We start from the raw sequence: 16,840 nt of genomic DNA, 5'->3' as shown, positions 1-16,840 counted from the left end.
CGCCCTCGGCCACGCCCACCAGAGTCCCCATTCGTCGGCCGCTCCGGCGCTGTGACGCGTGGTAGAAATAGCCAATGGGAGGCGGGAATGAAGGGCGTGAGTGGGTGGTGCCGCGGGCTGCGGTTTTGTTGTCTGTGACTGCGCTTGCTCGTAGGCGGGTGGGCGGCCGCGTGTACGCAAGCTGCTCGTTGGTGGTGGTGAGACAGTTATCTGGGTGATAGACCAGATCTCCGCGGGATACCTGACAGCTTGAACTGGAAACCCGAGGGAAGATGGCTTGAACTCGCAGAGAAATCGCCCCAGCTCTTTGAAAACTGGGGAGTTTGTTTTTAACGTCAATAAAAACCAAACTGGGGGCCAGACTCCATCTCTCTCGGGGCTGTTTGGGGCGCCTCGGCCCCATCTGTGGGCGCCCAGCGATTGCGTGGGGGTCACCTAGTGGCGGGTGCCCCTGCCAGAGTGGTCTGCTGCCGCAGTGTCCGCCATAGAGCGCAGTGGCCGAGGCATTACCGTCTTAGGGTAACTGTCGCTTTAGCCGCTTATATAAATCACACCTGAGGAGGGGGGTTTGTTAAATCAGACTCCCTGGTATTCCGTCCACCAGGGAGGACACGCGGGGATGCCCAGGTGTGTGCTTACAAGGAAAAACTACGCCAGAGCAACGTCTCCACTTCTAGCATTACAGGCAGGTGCGCACACAGACCCGGAAGGGCCCCACTCAAACCTTCGACACTTGGCCACAGCGGTCAGAAAAAATGACCCACCCCATTCTTGGGACCTGAGTCATGGAATTCCACAGCAGGCCTGGCTGACCCCACCCCCACCCCGCAGCCATTACTGGACCTTGACCTTGGAACAGCAGGGTAGTTTCAGCCTTTTGTGCTCTGTAAACATCTTATCCTTTTCTCAGACCCTCCCATGAACATTTCTGCAGAGGCGGGGGCAGGAATTCTTGGGGCTGAGTTAATTTGGCAGAGCCATTGAGCCCTCTCTCTCCTTCTGCCCCAGACCCAGGCCTGTTAGAGGGCAGAGCAGGGGCTTAAATGGCCAAGTTGGGTGGTAAAAGTAGTGGAGGGAGAAATTCCCCCAGGCCGGGTTGCTACATTCTCCTTGCGCAATGGTCTTCACTGTGGCTTCGTCCCTCCAGTCAGTGCACCATAGGAGTTCTCAAGTTCTGGGAAGGGAGCATTGTTTCAGCTGGGCCTCTTCACTTCTCAGGAACAACCCTCACGCAACCCCCAGCATTTCCTCCCCTTGGCAGCCCTGGTGTCCCGGCCAGTCTGTCTGGCCATGAGGAAGACTCAGCTGTTTCCATTTTCGTTTAAGTTGTGATCTGTTGTTATTTGCTGTAATGCATTTTGGAGTTGCCAGAAAAACAGCACAGGTCGAGGCCCCCATGGAGTGCAGCAAGGATGAAAGATGATGGAGCATGGGGCTTCATCCCATTCCTAACTTCCTGTGGGTTACATAGGAGGAAATAAGAGCAGGAGAGGAGACAAGCCTGGTGCAGGCCTGGGGCAGCTGCCCAGAGGGGGAAGCTGGGAAGTGCATCCCAGGCATCGGGAAGGGATTGCCTTTGGTGTTTCACAGCTTTTGCCCAAGTGACCCCATTTTACAGATGGGGTCTTGAAGCAGTCTCAAGACTCCAGGAAGGCTCCCCTGTGGTATCTGGATTCCTTCAGTGAGGAAGGTGAGTTGCCCACTGACCAGAGGCCTTTGCAGAGTGGCAATGAGCTCCAGGAAGGACTGGACAGGGTCTTTCCTGTGGTCTGATTTTCTTCTTTGTTTAAAAAAGAAGATAATATTTACATAACATAAAATTCACCATTTTAATTGCTTTAAAGTATAGAATTAAAATGGTTTTTATATATTTGCAAGGCTGACCATCACCTCTATTTAGTTACAAAATGTTCATCACCTCAAAAGAAACTCAGTCCCGCCCTGGCTGGTATGGCTCATTGGTTTGAGTGCCAGCCTGCAAGGTCGGCAGTTTGATTCCCAGTCAGGGCACATGCCTGGCTTTCCAGCTACGTTGGTCACCTGTTGGTCATGTGGGAGAGGCAAGGCAACTGATCGATGTATCTCTCACACCTCATTGTTTCTCTGCCTCTTTTTCTCCCTTCCCCTCTCTCTAAAGATAAATAAAATCTTCAAAAAGTAGTAGAAATAAAAGAAACCCAGTCCTGGTTAGCAGTCACTCCCCAACCCCCGCAGCCCCAGACAAACACTAACTCACTTCCCAGCTCTGTGGGTTTTCCTATCCTGACATGGTGTGGCCTTTTGTGTCTGGCTTCTCTCTCTGAGCGCCATGTGTTCAAGGTCCACCTGTGTTGTAGAGCGTCGGTGCTTCGCTCCTTTTCGTGGCTGAGTGATGTTCCAGTGTGTGGAAGGACCACTTCTTGTATCCATTCATCCTCTGATGTCCATCTGGGTTGTTTTCACCTTTTGGTTTTGTAATCTTGTACAAGTTGTGGTATGGGCACATATTTTCATTTCTCCTTATGTGCGTAGGAGTGAAATTGCTGGAGCACACAGTGACTCTGTGTAACTGTTTGAGCAGCTGCCAGACTGTTTTCCACAGTGGCTGACCCATTTTCCATGCCCACCCACAAGTGTGTGGGTGGGGGCCTTATCTCTGGGCCTCAGGCTCTGTCAGGTGGCATATCATGGTGGGGGATGTGAAGGAGCAAGTTACCACTCTGTGTCCTGGTGCTGAGGCCACATGGTCACTGGCAGGACTCTGAGTCATCAGCATTGTGGTCAGGCCCTGCCAGCTTCTCTGGGGCCTTGAGGCCCACTTGTTCTTGTAAGCCCTTTCTCATGTCAAAACCTAACCTGCTCCTCTCACTCTTGTCCCCCCTGCTCCCCTTTGCATCAAGTCACATCTCCAATTCCTTCCCTCCTGCAAACCTGCCCCATACAGGCATTCACTCCTTCCTCAGATCTGCCCTCCTCATGGTCACGAACAATGTCAACTTGGCTAAACCTCTACCCAATCCTCAGGCTTGCTCAGACTCACAGCTTGGTGGGTTGTTGTCTTTTTTAAGATTTTATTTATTTTTAGAGAGAGGGGAAGAAAAGGAGAGAGGGACAGAAATATCGATGTGTAGTTGTCTCTTGCATGCCTCCTACTGGGAACTTGGCCCACAACCCAGGCATGTGCCCTGGTTGGGAATCAAACCAGCAACCCTTTGGTTTGCAACCCAAGCTCAATCCACTGAGCTACACCAGCCAGGGCCAGTTTGGTGGTTTTGATGGCTGCTCCCTCCTCCTCCAGACACCTTCTTTGCCTGGTTCCAGGACACCTGGCAACCTCCCATGGCCCTTTATTCTATGTAAGAGCACTTACATAACTCCAGTGTCAGGCGCTTATTGTTAGCCAGGTCACCCTAGGAAGTGGGTACTGTTCTTGGCAGGGGGAGGGAGGCACTGAGGCACAGAGAGGTTAAATATCGTGCCTCGGGTCACATAGCCAAGATTGGTCCAGGGTCAGTGAACACCTGTTTCTTCTACTGCTTGCTCCCTTCCCTCCTCCTGGCCTCTGGGCTGGATCCACCAGTGACCTCATCCAGGCTCCCAGCTCTACTCCCCACCATGTGCCTATGGTGCCCACACGTCTGTCTCCACTTGGCCCTCACCCTGAATTCCAGACTCAAATCCTCCCTGCTTCATCAGTGTCTGCCCTTGGGGTCTCACTGGAGCCCCCAAGCTCTACCCCCGGGGTCTTCCCATCCCAGTCAGGGCAACTCTGTTCCCCCTCATCTCCAAATCCCGTCCTGCAAATCCTGTGGGTGCTTCCTTCAGCGCACCTAGACCCAGACCACTGCTCCACACTCACAGGGCGGGACATCCTCCACAGCCCCTCCCTTGTCTCTCTGAAAATGGCTGAAAAGAAAACCCAAACTTTTCAACCCTATCAACATCTGCCCCACCCCATTCTCTGACCTCTCTCCTACCCTCCCCCCACAGGTCTCCTGCTGCCAACCAAGCAAGGTACAGCCTCAGAGCCTTGGCACGGACTGCACCCTGGTACACCTTCCTCCTGACAGCCCCACCTCCCTCCTTCTCCTCCTTTGGGTCTTCGCTGGAACCTTTCCTCACCTTTCCTGACCTCCCATCTGACACTGCAAACTTCCCATTACCCACAGCCGGCCTAGCTCTTACAAAGTATCATCACCTTCTCACATTATTGTCTATTATGTTCACTGTGTCTATCCTATCTCTTCCTGGAATGTAAGGTGTGCTTGTCCTGTCGTCGTTCAGTACATATCTGATTGAATAAATGTATTACTGAATGAGCAGTTACTGATGGCCTCCACGTGGCAGGGGCTGGGTTGGGCTTGGCGAGCCTTTTGCATGAACTCAGGGAGGTATCTAGGTGGAGACAGGGTTGGGGTTCAGGGCACAGGAAGGGGTAAGGACAGAAGTGGGAGCATGTCATAAGCACCAGGAGCTTTGCCAACCTCCTCCCAAGCATGGTTGTCCCTTTAAATTCTCAGCTAACCCTTTTAAATGGGGACACTTTATTATTTCCATTCTACAGATGGGAAAACGGAGGCTGGTGCCATTAGGCTGCACGTGGCCCAGAGCCAATTGAGAAGGCTTCCATACAGTTAGATGCACAAATATTTATGGAGCGACTACTAAGCAGCCCGACTGTGCCTGGGGGGAGAGCAGACCCCTGGCCCCATTTTCTCCGTTCTCAGTTTTCCTGCTTCAGCCTGTGGGGGTCGTAAACTGCCACCCTGAGGTTGGTGTTTAGAAGAAACTAGTTCTGGAGATGCCGTGCAATCTCGGAAGCCCGCAAACACGCGCGGGCTTCCGAGGCGAGGGTGGGCAGCGCCCTTTGCACGCCACAGGCGCAGCCCACCGCCGCTCGCGGAAGGCTTGGGCTGCCCTTGGCACTGCCTCTCCGGAAGGTACGTGCATTCAGGCGTCCGCTGAAGACAGCCTTAAACTGGGTGGCTGAGGGGGCCTGAGCGGGGCTCGGCGCAGGCGCAGTCGGCGCGGGTCTGCGGGGCACGGGCCGGTGAGAGCGAGCGGCGGGAGCATGGACGACGAGGAGGAGACGTACCGGCTGTGGAAGATCCGCAAGACCATTATGCAGGTGGGTCCGCGTGGGGCCCTTGCTTGGCGCGCGCGGTGAAGGCGGGCCTCGGTGGCCCAGTCGTGAGTCCGAGGGAGTCTGGGGTCTGTCTTCCCGGAATGTTCGCTGTCTCTTCGTGGCAGGGTTTTGTCCACGTAAAGAACGTCCAAACCTGTAAAGAACTTTTATGACAGTTTATTTTAAGCAAAACTGACGACATTCCGGTAAACAATATGTCAGATACCCTTTCGGAAAATGACAGCATTGCAGTTTCTTTTATGCATTTGGAATTGGGGGAATGTAAGGAAGATCGCATGCGGGCGGGGAAAAAACAGTGCTGGGATTGGATTACAGAGTAGATAACGAAACGACAGCTCTCCTGAGGGTGGATACGCGTATTTCACAGGTGTGTTAACCTGGATGCAGAAGAACAATGGACAGGGCTTACTTAGGCAAAGGTAAACCTTTTCCTTAAAAAGTAATGGGTCTAGGACGTGGCTACCCACGATGACCTGACCAGTTAGGGATTTATGATCGGATCACCCTTTGAGGTTACTGTCCACAGAACCCTTTTTCGTCCACAGTCTCTTGTTTACTTTCTGGAAGGCTGCAGCACCACCCCAAGTGCATAAGACAGAATTCCAGGATTGTGGGGCTAGGAGGAACCCAGCTTAGTTGGTCTGACCTGCCGTCATCCACTGCGGACATTTCTCTGATCTCTGTCTGGTGGCTACTTCAGTGCTTCAGCCACCAACTTTGAGTTACTTGGCATAGAGTGAGAGCAGCAAGCTCGCTGAGCAGTCACTTCGCGCTATGTGCCTCCAAGCCACCCCATGAGAGGGGACCATTGTAATCCGCAGAGAGCACAGAGGTGTGGGGTGTTGACCAACACCTTGGCCTTTGCACTCGCCTCACAGGAATCCTGCTACGACAAAGGGCGAGCAGCCCAAGCCAGCTTCTTGACTGCTTCGCAAAGCTACCCCAAAGACAGGGACTGAAACAGGTGTGCTACAGACTGACAGTGTTGGGATTCTGAGAGAGAATCAGGCTGTGGGGACTTCTCAGAAGAAAGGGGGTGGGGGACCAGGCTGAGTAGCAGCTCTGACCTCCCCCTTTTCCATTTGGGTCTCCTAGTCAGCCTACTCAAAGAACCCTGATGTCCAAGACGAGAGTTAGAACTGCTGGCCTTCAAACTGTTGCCTGGTTTCCCAAGCAGAGTCTGCCTAGCCAGTCTAGCAACGCCCCTCCCACCCAACTGTCTTCCTCTGCCCCTGCGCCCCAACCCCAAGTCCCAGCCCTGCAGCTGCTTCCCAATCACAGTCTCTCCCCATGGTGCAGGATAAAATGACAACACCCATGGCAGCTGGTTAACTGGAGTAGTGCTACGGCTGTCTTGGGGTACGCCCCATCTTTGTCCCCACCTTCCCCGTCCCTCTTCTTTGGCCTCTTCACACACCTGCCACTCTGAGCCCCACACTCCCTGTGTTGCCCTCAGAGTGGCTTCGTTCAGCTCAAGCTCTTGCTGCAATCCCTCCTCCACCCTGGCGTTACCTGGCTCTTTCTGTCCACAGCTGTGCCATGACCGAGGCTACTTGGTGACGCAGGATGAGCTAGACCAGACACTGGAGGAGTTCAAGGCCCAGTTTGGGGACAAGCCCAGCGAAGGGCGGCCACGGCGCACAGACCTCACAGTGCTGGTGGCCCACAACGATGACCCCACCGACCAGATGTTTGTCTTTTTCCCAGGTCAGTGCCTTGCTAGTGCCCGAGGGTGCATGGTTCGGATGGAGCCGTCTGAGGGCCTGCGCAGGATCCAGCTAGTAATAGCCCCCTGCTGTGTGCCCCAGAGGAGAGAGCTCCCCCTTGCCCCATGTGCTGTGGGTAATGCCATTGATCTCTGACCCCTCTGGGTACCTTTTCAGTGTCCTTCTTGGTCCCCTTTCCCATTCTCTATTTCTAGGCTGTTTTCTTCGACCAGGATTACCATAGGTCTTCCAGGCGAGCCCTCGGCCCCTCCTGACCTCAGACCCACCATCCTCCCCCAACCAGCACAGCTTCCATTCTCAGCACCTGCATTTCCTGCAGCTCCTCCCTGCAGTGTTGCAGGGTTCTTGCCTCTTCCCTGCCAATCTCTCCGCCTCACCACACCCTTTCCTCCTCCCTCTGCCTGCTCAGTGTCCAGTCATTGTCCTTGGAGACCTTGCTCAGGTGCCTCCTCTACTAGGACCCCTGCTGAGCCCCAGGCTGAATGAAGAGCCATTTAGGGGTGTCCTGAGACTCCTGTGTTCCTGTCTTAACACCTCCCCCACTGCAGCAGCCTGGCTCTGAGGCCTGCGAAAGCTGGGCTAGGCCGTGTCTGGCACCTTGAGGGCAACTCCGTGCCGGAATGCAGGGGGTGGGCAGAAAACATTTGCAGAGCAGAACCTGGTGGCATTTTTAAAAAAAATACTTTATTTATTTTTATAGAGACGGGAAGGGAGGGAGAGAAACAAAGATGTGAGAAACGTTGATCGGTTGCCTCTCTCACACCCCCAGCTAGGAATCTGGCCTACAGACCAGGCATGTACCCTGACTAGGAATTGAACTGGTAACCTTTTAGTTCACAGGCCAGAGCTTAATGTGCTGAGCCACCCCAGCCAGGGTGCTGGTGGCATTAAGAAAAGTGTCCCTATGTTTGAGACATGATTATTTGAGACCTTGATGCCTGTCAGGCCTCCCATGTAGCTGTCTCCAGACCTGCCAGGGATCAGCCCCTCCCTGGAGTAGGAGGTCTCGCTGCACTTCCTGGTCTGTGGTGCCACTGGGGGCATCACTGCTCCTCTGGGACACGCTTCAGGTCAGGGCTGGGCTTTCTGCCTGTATTGGTTTGGGGCTGCCATAACGAAACTACACACGAGGGGCTTAAACAACAGACATTTATCGTGCCCAGCTCTGGAGGCTAGAAATCCAAGATCAGGGTGTTCTCTGGGTTGGTTCCACCTCAGGCCTCTGTCCTAAATGTGTAGAGGGTGGCTGTCTCCTTCCTGCTTCCTCACAGGGTCCCTAAAGTCTGTGACTTAATCTCTTAGAAGGACACCATTCAGATTGGATCACGGCTCACACGTGATCTGGTTACCTTAGTCATCTCTTTGAAAGCCCCATTACCAAACAGTCACCTTCTGAGGTCCTGTTGGTTAGAATTTGACCATGGGGATTTTAGAGGGGAACACAACTCAGCCCACTGCCCATCGGTGGAGTGATATGCACTGCACAGAGATAGAGGCCCAGCTGGGAGTCTCGCACGAATCCTGGTGGCTGAAGCCCAGACACCCGGTAGGCTTGTAGGGTCCAGCACTTCTCCAGTGACAAAGCCCCCACCCTGAATGTTGCTGAGAGTGTAAGGACTCCGGGGCAGGTGGTCTGGCTTCATGGCAAATCAGCCAACCTCATCTCAGCACAGCCGTGCACCTTGTGGGCTCCCAGACTAAACAGGCCACTTAACCCGGGGGTTCCGAAACCTTGGGACCAGTGAGGCACCTAACCAAACCCAGACTCCCAGACCCCACTTCTAGACAGGGACCTCTTAAGGTCCAGGGGCACAGACACCTTTCAGAAACTGGGTGACCTGGAGGCAGCCAGCCCCCTGTTCTACAAACTGGGAAACTGAAACCCCAGAAAGTGGTGCCACACATGCCTGGGAAGGGGCGAGCAGGGGACCTGGCTTTGTGGACCAACATGCACTCTGCCTGCAGAGGAGCCCAAGGTGGGAATCAAGACCATCAAGGTGTACTGCCAGCGCATGCAGGAGGAGAACATCACCCGAGCCCTCATCGTGGTGCAGCAGGGCATGACGCCCTCCGCCAAGCAGGTAGGTGCCCCTGCAGCAATGAGCCTGACCACTCCTCTTCCCGTCTGTCCTGAGCCCTGCTTTCCCTTCCTGCAGCACCTCCTGTGAGGCCCTGCTGCTGTCTCCACCCAGGGTGCCTGCTGCACCTGGGCGACATTCAACTCTAGCCTCTCAGTGCACGGGCCCCATGTCCTGGTGCGGGAGCTCGGGGTCTGAGAAGGAGCTACTGTCCTACGTGGGCTGTGGGGCAGACCCAGAACAGAACCAGCGTCCCCCCTCTGGTTGGACAGGCCTGAGTGGGGGATGGAGGAGCAGCACGCACCCTCTTCTCTGCCTTTGGGAGCTGCAGTCTTAGCCATCTTGATCCTCTCCTGGGGAGGGCCCGCCACACCAGCTCAGGGACAACCCCTGGACTCATTTGACGGAAACTCGTTCCCTGACACCAAGCCGAGGCGTAGAGATGTGCTGGGGGCTGGGGTAGCAGGGAGAATCCTGTACATAGGATGGGAATTCCCAGCTCTGATGCCTGGCTTTTGCGCACAAGATCAAACCCATTCAGCTTCCTGCCTGCCCTGGCCTCTGGGGAGGAAACAAACCAGGTCCAGTTGTCTCCAGGCACATAAGGGTGGGTAGGTAAGGCCCTGGGTGGGAGCTGTGGCTGAGCCTGAGGGTTTGTCTCTTTTAGTCCTTGGTCGACATGGCCCCCAAGTACATACTGGAGCAGTTTCTGCAACAGGAGTTGCTCATCAACATCACGGAGCATGAGGTGGGGCCTGGGAATGGTGGGAGGTGTAGGGTGGTGGAGAGGGGTGAGACAGTGAAGGAAGCAGAGCCCAGCTCTCAAAGTGGGTGGCCTCCTGGGCCCCAAAGCAGCAGCATCACCTGGGGCCTTGCTAGGAATGCAGGTTCCCAGGACCACCCCACTGACCTAGACGGAGATCTGTTCTCCTGAGAGCTGCAGGGGATCCCAGGTTGTGACCCAAGGCCTCTGTATGACAGTCACAGGGTGGGGTGCAGGCTCTCTGAGGGGCACACTGTACCCATCTCCCATGTAGGGGTGTGGGACACAGTGGGGTCTGTCCCGGCCCTCTGGAGACTCAGGTTCTCTTGGCAGCTGGTCCCAGAGCACGTCGTCATGACCAAGGAGGAGGTGACAGAGCTACTGGCCCGATAGTATCCTTTCTGGCTTCCCCGGTCCTCTTCTCTGGGATTCTCCATACCTCCCAGTCAGCCCTGCATGGTTTTTTTCCTGACTGAGCTTCCCAGCAAACTCCGAGAGAACCAGCTGCCCAGGATCCAGGCTGGAGACCCTGTGGCTCGCTACTTTGGGATAAAGCGAGGGCAGGTGAGAGAGCCCTCCTGGCAGGAGGGAAAAGTGCCCTCAGCACTTTTCCTCTTGGGCAGGACCCTCAGGATCCACCCCTTCTGACTCCAGCTCTTTTTAGAGCCAGGGCAGCCCCAGGTCTCCACCTGCCCTGCCGCACCCTTCCGCGCCCCCCGCCCCCACACACTTGTACCTGGGTCCCTGGTAAGGCTAGGCCCCTCCCAGCCTTTCTCTCACCCTGACGCAGGTGGTGAAGATTATCCGGCCCAGTGAAACCGCAGGCAGGTACATCACCTACCGGCTGGTGCAGTAGCCACCCTACTGCCCAACAGGTGAGACAGATGCCACCTGAGCTGGGGGGCCTGGGCAAGGGTGGGAGTGTGTCTGTGTGCACTGTGGGGGTGCAGGAAGCACCCACTTTACGTAAGTGAGCTGCATCTGTTACCTACCCTGCAGATGGTCTGACCTGGAGCGTAAAGCTCAGCCCCTCCTTCCTTGACCTTTCCTCCTCCCCGCTGCCGCAGACCCTCTCCCAGGTTCTGCAGCGGCCAGGCACTGTCCACCTGTGGGGCCAAGAGGCAGCGGCACCTGCAGCCTGGGTGTGCCCAGATCACGTGATAGGCATATCACTAGATGGGCCTTTTCTCTCCCCCAGCCCCTGGGAGTTGACGGACAAATGGACTGTGACCACTCTACCTGGGCAGTTGGTGGCTTGCCCTGCGGGAATCCGCTCAACCCTGGAAACCTACCCTCTGCTCTCTGGACCCCAAGGCAGGCTGCTTGTTTTCCTTTCCCAGGCTGAGGACCCTCGTGGCCTCACCTGGACCCTGAACCCCACCTGGGGTCCCGTGTAGTGGTGCCTCAGGGGGAGAAAGGATCCTGAGGGGAGGTCAGGGGGCCAGCAAGCAACCAAGACAGTCCAAGTTTCTTGTCCGCCCCTGGGCACCCTGAGCTGGCTCCCCGCAAATAGGACCTGGGTCCGAGTCTCGTCAACGCCCGCTTCCTTCCACTTCCCAGCTCCGTGCTGCCCTCACAGTGGCCCTGTCGGTGACCCACCGTGAACACTTGAGGGCAGCAGACAGGGAGGTTAAAAGAGGGCAGCAGACAGGGAGGTTAAAACGCATCTGGATTTTGAGTTGGTCTTGAATGCTGGTGTTTTAAAATTAAAGATAATTTTGAGTAAACAGTTTCACTTGTCTGAACATCCAAGGTGGGAGAACAGGTTTTCTGTGGCATCAAAGCTAGTCTCCATGGCCGCCCTCTGCTCCCCACTTTCCAACTGCCTGGTTGGCTGGCTGTGTACCTGCCCTCCCAAAGGACAGGGTTAATGTCTAGCATTCACTTCCAGCTGTGTTCCCCTGAGCTTTTCCCATACAAGTTTGGGGTCCTTGCCCTGGTTGGTGTGGCTTAGTGGATTGAGCACTCACCTGCAAACCAAAAGGACGCTGGTTCAATTCCCAGTCAGGGTACATTAAACCAGAAACTACGTGATAAGCTTTGGCCTATAACGTAGTTTGGAATTTGGAATTTGTAAACAAGAAAAGATGGTGTTGATGGTGATTTTAGTCATTAATGCAATTGATTAGCCATTGTTTTGTAAATCCAACTGTTAATTATAAATTTACCCATCAATCTTAACAACACTTAAGTCATACAGAATACTGGGAATGTGGTTTCCATTCAGTTTCAAAATACTAATATTTCCATTTGCTTAAGGAAGCACAGCTATCTTCCTATGTACTTTCTTAAACGTTACTGCTAAACTAATAATTTTGTATGTCCCAGTGACGAAAGTCTTGGCATTATTGTAGCATTTAATTTAAAATTTTAGATGTGTTTTTGCTATGTCTGTAGTTCACAAGCACGATGACTGGGTGTCCCTGCCCTTCTCTGAGACACACCTCCCTCAAACCTTGTTACGATGTTGGCACATTACCCATCTGACGTGAAAAGAGTTCTGGAGACGTTCCAGTTTTTAGTCTCTTCCCTCATTTACTTATTGAGGGCTCACTTCTGCTCATTAGGGTTAGGGGAGGCGCCTCCTCCACAATAGTGACTGAAAATAGAAAGGGTTTTAACTTGTACATTGCCCTACCAACCTTTTCTCCAGATTGTAGAATTAAGGAAATGGTTTCTTTAAAAAAAACAAACAAACAAACAAAAAATGCTCAAATTATAAGAGAAAGCTTATTTAGAAAGTCACAGAGGTAGTAGAAGTGAGCCAGCTGGGCTGCGGAGGCTCAGGAAACAAGGTACAGAAGGAGAAGAAGGGCCCCTGCAGCTTAGGAGAGGGAAGGGCAAAGGTAGCGCTCCTGGGGGGCAGAGGGGGAGAAGGCCAGGAAATGGTTTCGGTGCCTGTCAGTATTCATTCACTGAGTGTTTTGCCTGCCTAAATAAGGATCGAAGTTGAGATCTTGTGCAGAATCTATTAACTTAATGTTAGTGTTCTTTTAAAAAAAATTTTTTTTAAGATCTTTATTATATTTTTCCCATTACCATTTAGTCCCCTTGTATCCCCTCTCTCCCAGCAATCATGCTGTTGTCCATGTCCATGAGTCATTTTTCCTTTTTGGTCAATCCCTCCACCCCCTCATCCTCACCACTAGCTGTCAGCCTGTTCTCCATCTATGAGTCCGTCTCCATTTTCCTTGTTCAGTTTGTTTATTAGATTCCACGTAGGAGTGAGATCATACAGTATTTGTCTTTCTCTGACTGCCTTATTATTTCACTTAGCACAATGTTCTCCAGGTTCACCCATACTGTCACAAAGAGTAGAACTTTCTTTTTTTTGTAGCCGAGTAGTGTTCCATTGTGTAAATGCCCCAGACTTGTTTTATCCACTCATCTCGTGGACACCCGGGCTGCTTGCGTGTCTTGGCTACTGTAAATAGCGCTGCAGCAAACACATGGGCTTATGTTCTTTCCAGTTAGTGTTTTGGGTTCCTTTGGGTATGTTCCCAGAAGTGGGACCGCTGGGGCAAAAGGCAGATCCATTTTTAATTTTTTAAAGTATCTCGATACTGCTCTCCACAGTGGCTGCCCCGGTCTGCATTCCCAACAGTGCAGAAGGGTCCTCTTTCTCCACACCCTCGCCAGCACTTGTTTGTTGGTATATTGATGATGTCCATTCTGACAGGTGTGAGGTGATGTCTCATTGTGGTTTTAGTTTGCATTTCCCTGATGAAAAGTGATGTTGAACATCTTTCCATATTATGTCTACTAGCCATCTGTATGTCCTCTTTGAAGAAGTGCCTATTCAGGTCCTTTGCCCATTTTTTAATTGGGTTGGGGTTTTTTGTTTTGTTTTTGATGTTGAGTTTTGTAAGTTCTTTATAAATTTTGGATATTAACCCCTTATCAGATATACCAGCAAATATGTTTTCCCATTCTGTGGGTTGTCTTTTTATTTTGATGATTTCCCTTGCTGTGCAAAACCTTTTTAGTTTGATGTCCCATTTGTTTATTGTGTCTTTTGTTTCCCGTGCTGGGGAGACAGACCCGATAAAATACTGCTACGAGCAGTGTCCAAAATTTTGCTGCCTATGTTTTCTTCTAGGATTTTTATGGTTTCGGGCCTAGCATTTAAGTCTGTGATCTATTTTGAACTTACTCTTGTGTGTGGTTTCGTTTTTCTGCACAGATCTGCCCGATTTTCCCACCATTGTGGTTTTTTGTTTTGTTTCCTTGATTCATTGTCATGCGTCTTTGTTTTTGTTTTTTTAGGGGGAGTTTTTCGCTTAATAATTATTTTCCTCAACACCATTTATTTTGTCCTTACATTTTTAAATCTTTATGTCTAAGATCAGTTGGTTCGTGGCAGCCTTCTACTTCATTGTTATGTCCTGGATTTGTCAGCTCTGAATTTGTGGAGTAGCCCAGTGACCCTTCCGCCTGCTCTAGCTGTGCACTTGCACTACGTGTTTTTTTGCCAAGTATGGACACAGCTATATGTATTCTTGGTCAATAAATTGCAGAAGATTTGATAAAATAGCCCTGGCTGGTGTGGCTCAGTGGATTGAGCACTGGCCAGCTAATCAGAAAGTTGCTAGTTCGATTCCTGGTCAGGGCACATGCCTGGGTTGCTGGCCAGGTTACTGGTTGGGGGGTGTGAGAGGCAACAGATTGATGTCTCTCTCACACGTCAGTGTTTCTCTCCCTCTGTTTCTCCCTCCCTTCCCCTCGCTCTCAAAATTAAATCTTTTTTAAAAAAAGATTTAATAAAATATTTTAAAATGGAAAAAAAAAAAAAAACTTCCCCAGCAGTCACCCCACCCCCACCCCCAGCTCCTCACAACTTCTGACCCATTTTCTGTCTCCGGATGTGCCTGTTCTGGACGTGTCACATACATGGAATCACACACACTGTGTGGCATTTCGCATCTGGCGTCTCTCACTGAGCATCACGTGTTTAAGGTCCATCCACGCTGTAGTGGGTGTCAGCGCTTCACTCCTTTTCGTGGCTGAGTGATGTTGCGTGTGTGGGTGGACACGTTGTGTTTGTCAGTTCATTAGCTGGACACTCCTGGGCAGTGTCCACCTTTTGGCCACTGTGAGTGTGCTGCTGTGAGCAGGTTTTGTGGGGACATGTGCTCAGTACCCTGGTTGTGCACCTACGAAGGGAATTGCAGGGCCGTGCGGAAACGCTGGATACCATTTCTAGAAACTGCCAGATTGCTTTCCAAAGCAGCTTCCCCATTTTGCATTCCTATAAGCCCTGTAAAGAGTCCAGCTTGTCCACATCTGTGGGACCCTCGTTATGGTCCATCCCAGTGGGGGTGAGCAAGGCTATTGAGCTGTAAGAGTTCTTTATTCTGGTTAGGCAGACAATTTGCAAAAGTTACCTGTTTGTTTATTTATTATTTTTTGTATTGCTTACCTACCCAGTTGTAGGTATTGTGTGTACACACAGGCCTTTAATCCTGGGATTTGCTTCTGGACACCCCGTGACCCAAGGGTGCCCCTTCCCCCCCAACGATGATCTCAACACTGTCGAGTATCTGGAATATCCTTGGGTGGCCGCCCTGGATTGCCTCTCTCCCGTGTAGACTCACCAAGGGTTTGTTTCGAGATTCTTCCATTACTCAATTTAGGTTTTAAAAGTGTTTTACAGTATGTCTAATGGTTGAACCAGTCTTCTGTTTTTTTCCCAAATCACCTTGGCCAAAATGAGCCAGGCTCCAAACACTGTGTGATTCCACTCGGGAGGGCCAGAGAGGGGTCGGACGCAGAGACAGGAAGCAGGTGGTGGGAGCCGGGGCCTGGGGGAGCGAGTATTTAATGGGGACAGAGTTCCAGGGTGGGGAGGTGAGAAGGATGGACGGTAGGGACGGCTGCACGACCGTGTGAGCGCGCTTAACGCCACTGAGCTGTGCGTACCTAAAAGGTTAAGGCGGTAAATTTTGTTTTATCACAAAATGTTTCAGCTATTCGTGGATATTTACCGTTTGAATGAATAGCATCAGCTCGCCAGCATCCGTGGTAAGTCCTCTGCTGCGGTTGGGTTTGCTCTGTCTCTGAAGCTGGTGAAAACCTGCCCTTGGTTAGGTTTCTGGCCACAGAGGGCGTGGACACTGCTGTCAGCTGAGGGGGAGTTTGCTGTGGCCTCTGTGCCCTCCTCCCAGCAGGACCTGGCTCGCCTTCGTTCCTTGGGGACCAGATTCTGTCTCTGCCTCCAAGCATGGCCTGTTCCCAAGTCCCGAGATTGGCTCAGGGTCTTGGGTGGGATGAGGCAGGGGCCTGGCACTCACTCAGTCCCCTGCCACCAGGGCATACTGTGAGGCTGAAGGTGGCCCACCCTGTGGGAACCCCTCTAACAGGCCAGGGCTGTTGTTCACTCACCCACCAGGTTCTGGAGGTGCTTTCACATCTGAGAATGGGGTGCTTTTCGTGACCTTTGCTATCTGACCAGCACAGAGAGTAGAAAACTGCTGTCCAGCTGAACTCCGGACTATTAGTTTTATCTGTTCATTCTTTTGTCCTTTTAAAAATGTGGACCAGAGGTCAGCGTGTTTGTTGTGTGAAGGGCCAGATGGTGAATGTTTTCAGCGCTGCCGTGACCCAGCTCTGCTGCAGTGGTGCACAAGGGCAGCATGTCGCTGAGAGTGGCTGCCTGCCAACTCGTCTTTGTTTGCCAAATACTGCCGGACTGCAGTTCGCTGGCACATGGTCTACTTTTCCGGCTCTTTGAAAGATTCTGCAGGGATGAGGCCTGCTGTCGCAAAGGGTCCTGACTGGCTTGTCACCGCTGCTGGGGTGTGCTGTGGTTTGGGGGGCCTGTTCCATACTGGGAGGGAAGGCCCCTGCCCTCCTGGCTGCCATTGTCACAACTGGGTGTGGATTCTGCCTGATTCTTCTGTACAAAATTAAAAGTTGGGGCTCGACTCTACTGGGCTACCCCCTCCAACCCTCTGGCTGTGGGGTGGTCTCTACGCTACAGGGGTAACATGCATTGGGGTGGGTCCTTGCCTGTCCCCTCTGATGTCCCCGATGGTGGCCACCACCCTCCTGAGGCTCTTCAATCTAAACAAATTAAACGAAATGTAAATAAGTTCCTCAGGTCAGTCTGGCCTAATTTGAGGCACCGAGTACCCACGGGAAATGCAGC

General features: G+C 52.5%; 1 protein-coding gene and 1 non-coding gene across 3 annotated transcripts; both read left to right on the top strand.

The window, feature by feature from the left end:
• The first annotated feature begins 4,950 nt into the window (after window positions 1-4,950).
• On the top strand, window positions 4,951-16,655 carry POLR2E (RNA polymerase II, I and III subunit E). Of its 2 annotated transcripts, XR_006656688.3 has the most exons (9): window positions 4,951-5,107; window positions 6,658-6,832; window positions 8,818-8,933; window positions 9,598-9,678; window positions 10,027-10,085; window positions 10,179-10,257; window positions 10,484-10,568; window positions 15,660-15,714; window positions 16,082-16,655. XR_006656688.3 is itself a non-coding variant. In XM_024569213.4 (8 exons), the coding sequence occupies exons 1-7, from the start codon at window positions 5,051-5,053 to the stop codon at window positions 10,547-10,549; spliced, it is 633 nt and encodes a 210-aa protein (XP_024424981.1). In that variant the 5' UTR covers window positions 4,951-5,050; the 3' UTR covers window positions 10,550-10,568; window positions 10,892-11,098. The 2 variants fall into 2 exon arrangements, 1 of the variants encoding a protein (XP_024424981.1); XM_024569213.4 differs by lacking the exons at window positions 15,660-15,714; window positions 16,082-16,655 and adding an exon at window positions 10,892-11,098.
• Window positions 12,081-12,182, top strand: LOC112312701 (small nucleolar RNA U13). The gene has a single exon (XR_002975599.2). It is a non-coding gene; the product is annotated as a small nucleolar RNA U13 (small nucleolar RNA).
• Window positions 16,656-16,840: the final 185 nt, after the last annotated feature.

The sequence above is a fragment of the Desmodus rotundus genome, chromosome 9 (assembly GCF_022682495.2).
Source record: "Desmodus rotundus isolate HL8 chromosome 9, HLdesRot8A.1, whole genome shotgun sequence".
Classification (NCBI taxonomy): domain Eukaryota; kingdom Metazoa; phylum Chordata; class Mammalia; order Chiroptera; family Phyllostomidae; genus Desmodus; species Desmodus rotundus.
This window is presented reverse-complemented; position numbering and strand designations above follow the sequence as displayed.